The following is a 14,530-nucleotide window of genomic DNA, read 5'->3' as shown; positions in this document are numbered from 1 at the left end:
GTACCATTTGACGGTACAGGGCCAGTGAGTCCTTACCTACAGTCCCAAACGAATATACCCTAGCCTACTGTCTTCCACATCCAAAAGAAAATATTGAAAGTCGCAAAACCTGAAACTTTCTAAATGGCAAGAATGCTGAGCAGAGATCTCCCGGATATTGAGGTAGGTCTACAGTATACAATTTCTAATTATATTGTACTACAAATGAATAGGCACTCTCTGTCGAGCATGATGGGGGGCCTAAATATGACAAATGTTCAATTAACAGTTGCACTGATTTGCAATTGTACCACGGGTGATATTTACTTTTATTGCCAGTGTAGCCATTTTCATTATTGTCTTAGGTTGAACAAATGTACAAATTCAATATCCTCTTTTGAATTTAAGTTTTCGTTCGTTGTTTATGTTATTGTGATTTTTACTCCAATTAAACTTCCATAACCAAAGCATCTGCTTGAAAGATGTCATTCGATTTAAGAGCTCTGGACAGCACAGAGAGCTCCAAGTCTCCTCACAGTTCAGATTGATTAACATAACAGAACATAAATGAGTGGTGTCCATTTGAATAAATGAAAGTAATCATGAGTGGATTGTAACCTCCACTCAGCATGGCTCTGTGTGTGGGGGAAAGGGGGTAGATGTCGCCCTTGTGGAACGTAACCAATGGCGGCACTGTATTGAAGGAAGGTGTTAAGTTTGTCCTGAGGGTGGATTTGCTCCCAGTGTCTGTTGCAGAGCATGATTTCTGTTTTCTGGCAATGCCTGTCAAGGATAATACACTATGAAGCAATATCGCAGTTATCACCAGATGATGAAGAGGAATACTATACAAATCTAACCCCTCCCAAAAAGAATCTATGTTGAAGGATATTTAAGGTGCAAAAAAACATAAAATTGTGTTGAAAAGAGTGATTCCATCTTAAACTGTATTGCTGCATCTTTAACAGGCAAGTGATCACCACAGTACTTATCTGTACTGAAAAGAGCATGAAAAAATACCAAATAAAAGATGTATTGAAGTGATAATACCAAAGACAAGGTTTTACCTATTTTAAACAAATAGTCACATCATTTCAGTATGCATGACTAAACACATCGTGAACGTTTTCTAAACAAAATGCATATGTTGTGTTCTTGTTTTCAAACAACTATGCAACTAAAGAAACAGTGCATTTATTTTCTAAACTAATCATCAGTGTAGCCCAGATGTGGCCCACATTTCTTTGAATCAGTTGTACTCTACTAGGAGTGTGAACGGGAATGACCTGCAGCTGGTCGGCCAATCAGACTACGTTGAGTTGTTATCTATGTCGTAAATCAAGGAAACAGTACAAGTGACCGTACTGTAGGCATGTTATCACTTGGTTTACACCTTGGGTAACATAGGCATTGATTTGTGTGCTGATTCTTTGCGCTGATGTTGAATAAGCTTGTGTGCTGTCCTGCTTATGTGTCAGTGGTGAAATGGCTCTAAGATGTATATTGGCCTGGTGTCAACTGTACCCGTGCCCAACCACAGTAATTATTCAGTTGTGGGGTGTCAGCGGGGAGATCGTTTTTGATTGGTTGTGACTCCGAATTTGAATTTTGACCCAAATTGGTGCTCTGATTGTTGGATTGGCAAGGTCAACAAAGTGGCTATCTTCACATGTATGAAATCAGTGCGTTAGTTCTCACCCAGTCATCCCTGCACGGATTTCCAACAAAATACTAAACTGAGAGAATGGGGATGTATACATATAACCTAACATTCTCTTTCAGAGACATGTTGTGTTGTTTCTCATAGACATCTGACACAAGGTCAGTAGGTTTCATGACTGAAGTTTTCACTGAGCAGCATTAGGTAGAGCATGTGGGTATTCCCAAGTTCTGTAGGCTTTACCAAGCAGTTCATCAATGGCATGATTGGGTGTGTATGTGTGTGTTAGAGAAAGAGAGAGAGAGGGGGTAATGTAGTTAAGACTGGGAATGTAACCATGTTATGTAGCCTTTTGTCAGTGATGGCAGTACTGGTGTAGTTGTGCTAATAGGGAGATGTGACCAGTCACAGTTACACAACAGTCCCTGTTCTGAGAAGCAGTGTTTCTCTTGTAACAGGAGTACCTTCATAGGGCAACAGATAAACACAGGGGTCATAAAACGGATGGTAAACATTACCTTATACAACGTTTGTGTTATGCCCTAAGATATGCCTCCTGGTGTTGTGCAAAATGTGAAATCACATTCTGGAATTTTCTTTAAAATATTATATCAGTATTTGACCATTATCCTGACTATTCTTCTCAGTGTAAAGAAAAACAGCCAGAATACATACATATACTAATACTGGAGAAGAGACAGAAAAGGGTGAGAGGGAGAGGGAGAGAGAGAGAGAGAGAGAGAGAGAGAGAGGTAAATAATCAGGACGAGACATTAGGTGGGTGTTGGTGGATTAGACCAATGGAAGACTTCCTGAACTTCTGTAAAAATGGTATGAGTTTGTGATCTTCAAGCATTAGGCTCAGTCTCAACCAGCACAGTTAAGCATCTTTAACTTAAAAAACTACCCATTTGTAAAATACTTTATGGAACTGTGTTATATCACATAAGTAATTTGTCTTCAAATGAACTTAAACCACTCTTGTCACATAAACATGGGGCTCAGAGTCTACACGCTTATTGAGTTTCATGCCCCCTTGGTTCAATACTGAGGTGCAGAGTCCATATCTCATCACTGCTGTCTCAGTCAGTCACATACCAGAGACACGTGACAGGGGTCTATGGAGCATTGTGCAGGAAGCGCACACACACACGCACACACACACGCACACACACACACACACACACACAGAGAGTTGTGTACCACAGAAACAAGTAGAAGATATCCAGAGCCAACAGTATGACAGTCCCTTATAGATGGATTCAGGATTAATACTGAATATCCCTCAGCATATTGGTTTTGTAATATCATGTAATCATTTGTAATCATGTAATCCCTTTGTGAGTGCTAGTGGTAGGATGGGTAGCTGACATGGTAGCAACAGACCACTAACTTCCAGTAACACTAGGAATTCAGCCTTTCCTTTAGGTTTACTCAGCGTATAGCTGGCACAGCCGACAATCACAACATATGTTTCTGTTCTCTCCATGCTGACAAAACAGCATCTCATAAAACCTATAATAGACCAGTTATTGAATGTATTTAGAGAAACTCTTACTCCGTAAGACTGTGGCTCAGTAATGGCTAAATATTTGTTTATATACCATAAACCATTCCCTCCCTTATCTTATTCACATTTCCGTAACTGGACATATCCTGTATATAGCATGTGTCTACACTCAGGAATGCTATGAAATATGACTGAAAGATTAAAAGACAATGACCATGCTTTATTGGTATTCTTCCTGATTACACCCACAGAGTCTCCTAGCCTTGAACCCCAGAGTGCAGAACCATGCCTCCATCCATTCAACAGCCTTCAAGAAGAAAGAGAAAAAGCACTGGAAGAGGAACCCAGAGAAGAGCTGTGATGTAAGTCTAAAGAGCAGGCAGCATGGCGGGGTTTAGATTGAGGGAATGAAATGTGAATGAGTGGTATGGAGGTTAGTGAGGGACCTGTGTTTTGTGGTTGTGCGTTGACAGACCTGTGTGAAGCTGGAAAACAACTTCGATGACATCAAGCATACCACACTGAGTGAACGAGGAGCGCTGCGGGAGGCCATGAGGTGAGGAGTGTGTGTTTGTACATACTGAAAATATATATCTGTGTGTGTGTGTTTGTACATACTGAAAATATGTATCTGTGTGTGTGTGTTTGTACATACTGAAAATATATATCTGTGTGTGTGTGTTTGTACATACTGAAAATATATATCTGTGTGTGTGTGTTTGTACATACTGAAAATATATATCTGTGTGTGTGTGTTTGTACATACTGAAAATATATATCTGTGTGTGTGTGTTTGTACATACTGAAAATATATATCTGTGTGTGTGTGTTTGTACATACTGAAAATATATATCTGTGTGTGTGTGTTTGTACATACTGAACATATATATCTGTGTGTGTGTGTGTGTGTGGGTGTGTGTGTGTGTGTGTTTGTACATACTGAAAAGATATATCTGTGTGTGTGTGTGTGCGTGTGTGTGTGTGTTTGTGTTTGTACATACTGAAAATATATATCTGTGTGTGTGTGTGTGTGTTTGTACATACTGAAAATATATATCTGTGTGTGTGTGTGTGTGTGTGTGTGTGTGTTTGTACATACTGAAAAGATATATCTGTGTGTGTGTGTGCGTGTGTGTGTTTGTACATACTGAAAAGACATCTGTGTGTGTGGGTGTGTATTAATGATATGTCACTAAGCAGCTGAGATCAATAAAATATTCCTTGGAAAAAAGCAAGTGTACCTTGACCAAATCTCAGTCATTTGCCCTATTGACAGATGATCTATAATCTTTTGGTAGTTGCAGGTTTATGTCAGTTACTTTTTTTCAACAAGCACATGGTTTTAAACATACTTTACATTAGTGATAAGTAGGAAGCATGAACCATCAACAGAAAAATCAATGTGTATTTTTTACACTCCAAATTCTCCATACAACGTGGCACTTATATTGAAGTGAACTAAGACTTTAGAAAAATGGTGTGCATATGAGTTTGACGGCTTTTAACCATTTAGTCTCTTTTTCACACAGATGTCTCAAATGTGCCGATGCCCCCTGCCAGAAGAGCTGTCCCACCAACTTGGATGTCAAGACCTTCATCAGCAATATCTCCAACAAGGTGAGTGCCCACTAGCAGGGGCGGCCCTAGCACATTTGGCGCTCTAGGCGAGCTTCACTCCTGGCGCCCCCCCACCAAATAACAAATATTTTTTTCCCCCACGAAAACGGAATTGCAACTTTCAAACGCTATTTTGCCCTGTAAGACTGAATTTCTTTCACATAAACACAACAACGATCGCGACGATGAACAAACATTAATTCAAGAACAAATCACTGAGAAAATGTCACGCCTGTGCTGGACTACGCTCCGGCCACGCCCCTGTTCAAATGTTTATGGACACACACACACACCTCCACGTCATCTTCCCAATCGCCTGCAAATAATATTTTCTTAGTCTTCTAAAAGTGAATCTAAAATGATATAACAAAAGTATGTATTATCATCATTTGTTAAATGTAGCTATTAAGCATTTTGGTATATTTGGACAGCCTGGCATTTTTTTATTCCAAGATGCATAGCTCTTGATTAGTTGAATCATGTCTAATTAAACTGGCTAGCTCGCTCCACCAAAACTAAAGCTGTCCAAATTTGATTACTCAAACTTTTATGACGCAAAATGACGCAAATTGCGGTACAGCTGAACTTGAACTGATGTTTCGACTGAATGGCAATAACAAGGAACGTCACAAGTCACTGGCTAGCTAGCGTTAGCTAAAGTTGACAATACAACACTTGGATTTTTACCAGTATTCCTCACTGAAGTTGCCGTGTTTGGCTTCCTTAATGGGTGTGCTATGCAACGAGTAAGATATGTGTAGTGTTGTTGCATTGGCTATTGGCTTTATATGTGCGCCCCTATTTTAATCATGTCTTTTTTTGTATAATGTAGAATAAATGGACATATAATTTTTTATATACCGCCTCTGTAAAATCCTTAAAGAACTATGTGACAGGGAGTAGGAAAACTTTCAATGATAAGGTACATCTTTTCTTCTTAACTCCACTGAAGTGCCGGGGGCAATTCACGCATTCGTGAACGTTTTCTTATCTGGGATTCATTCTAGGCTAGAACAGGATTTAAGGATTTACCTTTCTCCTTGGCACGTTTCTCTTCTTACTTTCTTTTCTTCATAAATTGCGCCCCGGATGGCTTTTGCCTCTTCATTATTTTGTTCTTCAAAGTTTCTTGAACACACACACACTCTAACCAAACGCCTCACTGTGCTCGCATGTTCTGACAACACCAAGGACGTACGTACCTCTTCCGTTTTCGATTTTTGGCTCATTTTAACCTAATGTTAGATTTTTTTTTATGTCAAAATTTTGGTTGGAAATATAGAAGGGGGCGCAAAAAAAACTCTGTCCAGCAAAAAAAAAACACAATTCTTTTTCTTTCTTTTTTTTTTGCTGGACGCAGTTTTTTGCGCCCCCCTCTGAGTGGCGCCCTAGGCGACCGCCTATACCGCCTGTAGGAAAAACCGCCCCTGCCCACTAGTCACAGGGCAGTCCTACCGATTCGATCACCAGTCACAGCACAATGCCTCTCCAGCCTCGACTACTCACATGATCACTCCGCTAATGTTGGGTGCATTGACAAAAGTGTTGGGTATTTTGCAGAACTACTATGGGGCAGCCAAATCCATCTTTTCAGACAACCCCCTGGGTCTGACCTGCGGCATGGTGTGCCCCACCTCTGAGCTCTGTGTGGGTGGATGCAATCTCTATGCCTCTGAGGAGGGACCCATCAACATCGGAGGCCTGCAACAGTTTGCCACAGAGGTGCATGTGGAATTCACCCTGAATTTAAAGAGAATACGTGCATTATAGGATTATATATTTGAATATTTGAGCCTTTCTCTGCTTCTCATATTGAAAAAAACAATGCTGTTGCTCTGTGCATCCACAGGTGTTCAGTAAGATGGGCATCCCTCAGGTGAGGAATCCTGACCTTCCTCCCTCCGATGAGATGCCTGCCAGCTACCACACCAAGATCGCTCTGATTGGCTGTGGCCCAGCCAGCATCAGCTGCGCCTCCTTCCTGGCTCGACTGGGCTACGACAACCTGACTGTGCTAGAGAAGCAGGAGTACATTGGTGGCTTGAGGTAAGGCTCGACCCTGTGTGTGTGTGTGTGTATGTGTGGTGTGTGGTGTGTGTGTGTGTGTGTGTGTGTGTGTTGTGCAGTTTCAAAGATTTGGGCTCTGTGTATGTGCCATACCTGTGCATGTGCCTTATGCGTTTGGCTATTTTATTCAGAGAGGAGTTTTGTATGGCGTTCATGTCTCTGTGGTGTGTGCATGTGTCTTCTAGCACTGCTGAAATCCCCCAGTTCCGTCTGCCGTATGAAGTGGTTCAGTTTGAGGTGGACCTGATGAAGGACCTTGGAGTAAAGGTAACAACTTTGACATCTCTGACAAAAAATAAAACAGGAATTTGTCTTTGCCTGTAAGCAACTGACAATAGCTGAAGCGTGTGAAGTAACACAATCTGTTTTCTGGTAGGTTGTCCTGGGAAAAGGTCTTGGTGTGAATGGCATGAACATGACCTCTCTGAAAGACGAAGGATATGAAGCGGTCTTTATTGGTATCGGTAAGCAAGGGAGTTTAAGTTTTTTACCAAGATGGGTGGATGGCTGTTAGGATGGATTTATGTGTGACAGATGAATTAAGGATTGATGTCATGTATTTATGGTCCTTGTTTGCTGATCAGGTCTTCCGCAGGCCAACAGACACAAGATGTTTGATGGGCTTACTGTAGAGCAGGGTTTCTACACGTCTAAAGACTTCCTGCCTCTGGTTGCTAAGGCCAGTAAAACAGGTGAGGAGAAACAGTGCATATACCATACACCCTCTCCTAGCAACAGCAGAGTAACACTACCACATATAGCTTTGGTTTGGAATATTATGCTACGGTATAATGTTGAGGCCAAAAACTCCCCATCCCCCCCCCATGCCCTGACACACACAATATGACACATTATACTATGATAGTCACATTGACTATTGTACTTTTTCTGCATCATCTCTCGCTCTTTCTCTCTCTCACTCTTTGCAGGGATGTGTAGCTGCCGCTCTGCCCTGCCTGAGGTATATGGGAATGTGATTGTGTTGGGTGCAGGAGACACAGCATTCGACTGTGCCACCTCTGCCCTGCGCTGTGGGGCCCGTCGTGTTTATGTGGTCTTCAGGAAAGGTTTCACCAACATACGTGCTGTTCCAGAGGAGGTTAGACTTCCTTCGACCTACCTTTGGGTTGCATAAAATGGTCCCAAGCCATCAGTAGCCTCATTTAGGTGATGGTTACACTGTTGATGTCATGGATATAGCTCCTTTATGGGTTTCTGGTTTATGAGAGAATATTTATATATTTACTGTTTAAGATGTGCATATATAGCATTTAATGTTGAAAATGACATTGTGGTGAAAGACAAGAACAGCACAGACTCACCAACTCACCAGACTCTCCTTTCCTCCGTCTTGTGGCATGTGAAATAGATGGAGCTGGCGAAGGAGGAGAAGTGTGAGTTCCTGCCCTTCCTGTCTCCTCGTGAGGTCATCATGAGGAATGGCCGTGTGGTGGGCCTGCAGTTCTGTCGCTCGGAGCAGACGGACACCGGTGACTGGGAGGAGGATGAGGAACAGATCGTCCGGCTCAAGGCCGATTACATCATCAGCGCTTTCGGCTCCGGACTCACTGACCCCGTTGGTAAGTTACACTACCCACTGCTAAACTCAATCAAACACAGCCTGTGCCAAGTCTGTGCCTCTCTGCCTTTGACCTACAGACTAATGGCAGCATAGTAGCTAATTCTGTGTTCCAAAGAGGGAGGATGGATGGATGGATGGATGGATAGATAGACAGACACACTTTTTGGCTACCCCTTCCATAATTGTAAATAAGCTACCTCAAGTGTGCCATTTGAAGAATAGTCGATAAAAAAAACAGTGGTGGTACGCTCAGTGGATAAGGTATAAAAGCTCAGAGGACAGGAATTAGCCTGCAGCTGCATTGTGCCACAGTGAAAGCTGCCATGGAGCCCATAAAGCTGAACCGCTGGGGGACACCGGAGATCAACCAGGACACCATGCAGACCAGTGAGCCCTGGGTGTTTGCTGGTGGAGACATCGCCGGCATGGCCAACACCTCTGTAGAGTCTGTGAACGATGGCAAGCAGGCATCCTGGCACATCCACAAGTACATCCAGGTGAGACGGATTAGCCAACGTAGCTCTCGTCTGTGTGTGTCTCTACCTTGTTTTCATGTGTATGTGAATGTGTACCATTAGTCATATTGATCTGCTTTTAATCATGTTTTACACTAATGTTTGTGTGTGTGGGCAGACTCTTCACGGACAAACAGTAGACAGCACTCCAAAGCTGCCGATGTTCTACACCGCCATCGATGCTGTGGATATTAGTGTCGAGATGGCTGGCATCCGCTTCCCAAACCCATTTGGACTTGCCAGTGCCCCACCAACCACCAGCACTGCCATGATCCGTCGTGCTTTTGAGCAAGGTTGGGGCTTTGCCCTCACCAAGACCTTCGGCCTGGACAAGGTATCCATTAATGAACCCACTAATAGTCTTTTCTAGGGAAATTCTATTCAGTTTCCTTGACTGTGAGTCTAATGGTAAAGTCAGTTTAAAAAGTTTGCTTTAACTTAAACCTCAGGATCTGGTGACGAACGTGTCTCCGCGCATTGTTCGCGGCACCACATCGGGTCACCTCTTTGGCCCGGGTCAAGGGTCATTCTTGAACATTGAGCTGATCAGTGAGAAAACGGCAGCCTACTGGTGCGAGGGCGTGACTGAGCTCAAAGCCGACTTTCCAGACAATGTGAGTTTCCCCACAGCACACTCCGTCCCAACACTAAACATGGTCATGTACCAGAGCTCACAACATCCTTTTCCAGGAATACTGTGATGCCAAATACAAATTAATATGAGATTCATTGGATTACTGATTATTGTCAATCATTATTCATTCTGATCTTTAATCCTGATTTGCAACTCTTTAACTGTTGCCTGCCACGTATGCTCCTTAGCACTGGATTAACTAGATCTCTCGCGCTGAGACAGTCAGTCATTGAATAATATCAACACATCTTCCCATTGTGACTCTGATCTTGTTCTTGCAGATTGTCATCTCCAGCATCATGTGCAGTTTCAACAAAGCAGACTGGACAGTGTTGGCCCAGATGGCTGAGGTGTGTGTGTGAGAAGAGGGGGGGGGGGGTTGTTGCTTTGTACACTTGAGTGACACATAACAAAATTGAAGACTTTAAGACAAGTCTTTTCTCAAGCTAATTCTTCAATGTGCTTACATCATTGCCATCTGAGTTGATATTTAGCTCCGAGATCAGAAGAGAAATGTCACAGCTGCTGATGTAAAACCTTAGAAACACAGTTGTCCCATGTGTGTCTGTGAACAGGCGTCTGGTCCAGATGCACTGGAGCTGAACCTGTCTTGCCCTCACGGCATGGGAGAGAGGGGAATGGGTCTGGCCTGTGGACAGGCAAGTCTCCTACACTCATTCATAAACACACACACTACACAGATGCAGACATATCATATCTGCTCAGAGCATTCAGATACATACTCCTCACATCAGAGAGCCTGTGTGAGATGTTACCTGATGGCCTTGATTCTCTGCAGGATCCAGACATGGTAAGGAACATCTGCCGCTGGGTCCGTCAGGCTGTGAAGATTCCCTTCTTCGCCAAACTCACCCCCAACGTCACCAACATCGTGGACATTGCCAAGGCAGCTCACGAGGGTAAGAGGCTGTAGATATCAGGACAATCAAGGACACATTTACCGCCACATGGCTCTGATGCTCTCTGTCTTTCTGGACACTGTGGATGGGCAGCTTTTGTAAGAGTTGAATGAAATCCTTGAGTTTTCAAGGACAAAACATATTATAATGTTTTATTATTTTTATAATATTATTTATTAGAATGTAAACTGTAATTATAATGTAAATTATTTCTGTTTGCTTGGCCATAGGAGGGGCTGATGGAGTCACTGCTACCAACACAGTGTCTGGACTGATGGGCCTAAAGGCAGACGGCAGCCCCTGGCCTGGCATTGGCACAGGGAAGAGAACCACATATGGAGGAGTGTCTGGTAGGTGTATCCCAGTAGAAATCAGCAATGAGGAAGCCATGTTAACTCGGACGTCTAATTATTTTATACCATTTCCCAGGTAATGCGATCCGACCAATCTCTCTGCGTGCCGTGTCAGCTATCGGCCGCGCCCTGCCGGGCTTCCCCATTCTGGCCACCGGGGGCATTGACTCTGCTGAGGCAGGTCTACAGTTCCTTCACGCTGGAGCCTCCGTACTACAGGTACACACCATTTACCTGGCAACAAATGATTCATCTGCTTACTTTGATATATAAGAAAACACATATGCCTGTTTGTTGTTTACCCATTCAATGAGTAAAACTCCAGTGTAGTTTCATATATGATACAATACACAGCCTTAACCTTAAGCAGGAGTTGTGTTTGGGGTTCTTGTAATGTATGTGTCCACTATAATTCATTAGCAAAAGTGGCCCATTTCTCTAGCAGTGTGTGTCTTGTGCATAGATCTGCAGCTCAGTGCAGAACCAGGATTTCACAGTGATTGAGGACTACTGCCTGGGCCTGAAGACTCTGCTCTACCTGAAGAGCATCGAGGAGCTGACGGACTGGGACGGCCAGTCTCCCCCGACCCTGCGCCACCAGAAGGGCAAGCCTGTGCCTCGCGTGGTGGACCTGGTGGGCAAAGTGAGTCATACACTCCTCTGGCTGAAGCACACGCTAGTGTTGTTGGGCACATGGTGTAGTTGTTAACTTCTTTTGTCACACACACACAATTAAAGTCAAGCCTTCTGGCCTGCACTAGTAATTGTGTGAGTCAGGGACACACAGGGTGTTTCTCTATTGTTTCTATAATAAAACATGCATTGAAATTTAATGACCAGAATTTAAGAAAATTAACATCACACACATACAAATAAGACAGTTAACATCTGGTAACACTGACTCTAGCCGTAGTCCATCATAACCCCTAACCTGGTCCCTGACCCCTTTCTCCAGAGCCGGCCCAGCTTTGGGCCATACCTCACAGAGAAAAATGAAGCTGTGGCTGAGTACAAGAGGAGTCTGAGAGACGCCAACGATAACATCGCCATGGACACCAACGATGCAAGGGTCTTCATCCCCAAGAAGCCCGTGCCATCTGTAAAGGTGAGTGGATCAATGCAGTAAGGCACGCATAGTGCTAAGAAACAGAAACGCTCTAGCAGGCACAGAGCTTAAAACAGCCATTTTAGGTTTGAGTTTGGATTTACTTTGGATTGCGGATGGATTGAGCTAGGTGTGTATTGTAACTAGTCGATAACCAGTGATGAAATTAACGGAGTTCCTCATGGTTTCTTGTGTCGCTCAGGATGTGATTGCCCGAGCCCTGAAGCACATTGGGGCCTATCAGGAGCTGGACAACAAAGAACAGGTGGTGGCCATGATAGATGAGGAGATGTGCATTAACTGTGGGAAGTGTTACATGACCTGCAATGACTCAGGATACCAGGTACGTACTGGTCTTCACTTTCCTCACTTCACTTTACTCCATGAAATGACCTGTTGGTCTGGTCAGTTAAAGGTTTGTGTTCCAATTGATATAAATGGTATTAGTTCAATTAGTTAATGATTTAACTTAAATCACAATAGCTGACTGGTATTTGTTAAATCAAAATAGGTGACTTTCAATAATCCTAGTGTAGGAAAAAGGAAGTTTGTCTTGTGGTTGATGCAGCAAACAGCCTTTATGCAGTAACGAAGCAAATGGAACATACTCCGATTCAGCGGTGAAGATCTGAACAAGCATATCTAAAGCCCAATTTGTGGTCGGCTTTTACGCAGGCACGCAAGGTTTTTTTCGTAGTTACGTACCCCCTCTTGCGTGCGCGCGTCTCCCAATTTTTTTTACTATCCGACCAAAGCTATGCAAGCTGCACGCAGCCCACAAGGCTGTGATTGGTATAAACCCATCTTTACATTGTGGGCAGTAGCATGCTAAAATTAGAAAGCGGGCTCAGACACCTTGCGGATCCCCTCAGACTTATTTTTCAGTTACAAAAACGGGTTTTTTACATTGCACAGTGTCTATTTCTCGGTAACTTTTAAAAAATCGAAGCAAAAAAAAGTCAAACAAACAATTTTAAAAATCGATGTTTACCTTGTGTGTAGTAGCATGCTAATATTAGAAAGCTGGCGCAGACACCTCACAAATCCCCTCAGAGGTTTTTGCATTGCACAGTGTCGGTAACTTTTTAAAAAATCTAAGCAAAAAAAGTCAAACAAACACATTTTCTTCGCTGTTTACCTTGTGGGTAGTAGCATGCTAACATTAGATAGCTGGCTCAGACACCTCGCAAATCCCCTCAGACGTAATTTACTACACCCACAACCGTGGGAGAACCATAAATGAATAAACGAGTCCCTCATGCAGTAACGCAGTTGCAGAAGTATAAAAAAGCCTTAACTCTCACCATATATACTGACACCTCCAAGGCTTTTAATGTAAATAAGCTAATGCTGGCCAATTTTTGGTGGTCACAGCAGCTGTATTATCATGAATCGCATGTTCTCACACTGGATATACTGCATTTCTTACACTAGTAGTAACTTGTGAAGAAGTTGTTGAGTTATAAAATAAATACTTATAAAATAGGTAACTTTTATAAAATAAAAGTTGTACATTTTGTATGAAGTGTTCTACTGTTGCACTAACCTTGATCATAATCCTTAAAGTCAGTGATTCTTTCTCCTGCAGGCAATCACGTTTGACCCCGAGACGCATTTCCCGGTGGTCACAGACAGCTGCACCGGCTGCACCCTCTGCTATAGTGTCTGCCCCATCATCGACTGCATCACGATGATCACCAGGAAAACGCCCTACGAACCAAAGCGTGGCATCGTTCCTCAAGTGGTGTACCCGGTTTGCTAAACGTCATCCAGCCCCAACTTCAGCAGAACATCTAGATCAAAATGTAAATGCATTTCTGACATTATATAAAAGAAGTGAGCCAGGAAAAGCGATTGCCACAGATTCCAATTTGATCTAACTGTGCATGGGCACTGATTCCTGAACAGTCTTTGCCACCATGAAAGGTTTTGGTTGAACATAATTGGTGTTGAAGCTACATCTTAACAACTGGGCATATCAGTCAACACTGCAAGCAGTGGGATCTTGTGCTCCCACAGATCCATATAGAAGTCAATGGAGTTCAGTGTTATGAGGCCTGTTAAGAGATCAAATGTCCTACCATGAAGGATTTAATCTTTGGGTGGTGGGAGCTGATTTAGAAGTATTTTTCATACATTTAACAAATCATGTAGTCATAGGTGAACAGATAAGGGAGTGGTGATGGGCCATAATTATGCTCCAGTCTTTCCTAGATTTACAGTATAACTGCAATATAAGAAAACGCACAATGGCTAGAAGGGGAATGGAACGTGCTGCTTTCAATTTGTGCGCTTCACAGATGATTTCTTTAAGACGAGAGCACAGCAGGATTGGGAATTTGTATTTGTGTAATCCTCCGATTTATTTATACTCGATTTCTGAGCATTCCAGGAACGTGAAGAAACATGAAATGGTTGAAAATGTACTTGTACTAAATGTTAAATATACTATGTAGCTTGAAATCACTTCAAGCTACTTTAACCTCTAATTCAAGTTCAATGTGCAGAGTTGAATAAAATATTTAAATACACTGATACCATATTTGTGGAGACCTAGATTTATTTTATCTGCAATTTCACACTATATA

The 14,530-nt window shown here is 42.8% G+C and overlaps 1 protein-coding gene across 1 annotated transcript; it reads left to right on the top strand.

Annotated features, from left to right (window-relative positions):
- The first annotated feature begins 3 nt into the window (after window positions 1-3).
- Window positions 4-14,482, top strand: dpydb (dihydropyrimidine dehydrogenase b). Its single transcript, XM_012839469.2, has 23 exons — window positions 4-162; window positions 3,401-3,511; window positions 3,623-3,705; window positions 4,679-4,766; window positions 6,327-6,488; window positions 6,616-6,812; window positions 7,019-7,100; window positions 7,210-7,297; window positions 7,418-7,525; window positions 7,763-7,932; window positions 8,203-8,413; window positions 8,728-8,912; window positions 9,049-9,264; window positions 9,380-9,544; window positions 9,846-9,914; window positions 10,140-10,223; window positions 10,364-10,484; window positions 10,715-10,834; window positions 10,914-11,056; window positions 11,301-11,480; window positions 11,793-11,942; window positions 12,145-12,285; window positions 13,531-14,482. The coding sequence occupies exons 1-23, from the start codon at window positions 124-126 to the stop codon at window positions 13,702-13,704; spliced, it is 3,087 nt and encodes a 1,028-aa protein (XP_012694923.1). The 5' UTR covers window positions 4-123; the 3' UTR covers window positions 13,705-14,482.
- The last annotated feature ends 48 nt before the right edge of the window (window positions 14,483-14,530 follow it).

The sequence above is a fragment of the Clupea harengus genome, chromosome 10, assembly GCF_900700415.2.
Source record: "Clupea harengus chromosome 10, Ch_v2.0.2, whole genome shotgun sequence".
NCBI classification, from domain to species: Eukaryota; Metazoa; Chordata; class Actinopteri; order Clupeiformes; family Clupeidae; genus Clupea; species Clupea harengus.
The sequence above is the reverse complement of the archived record's forward strand: the minus strand, read 5'-3'. Positions and strand labels throughout refer to the sequence as shown.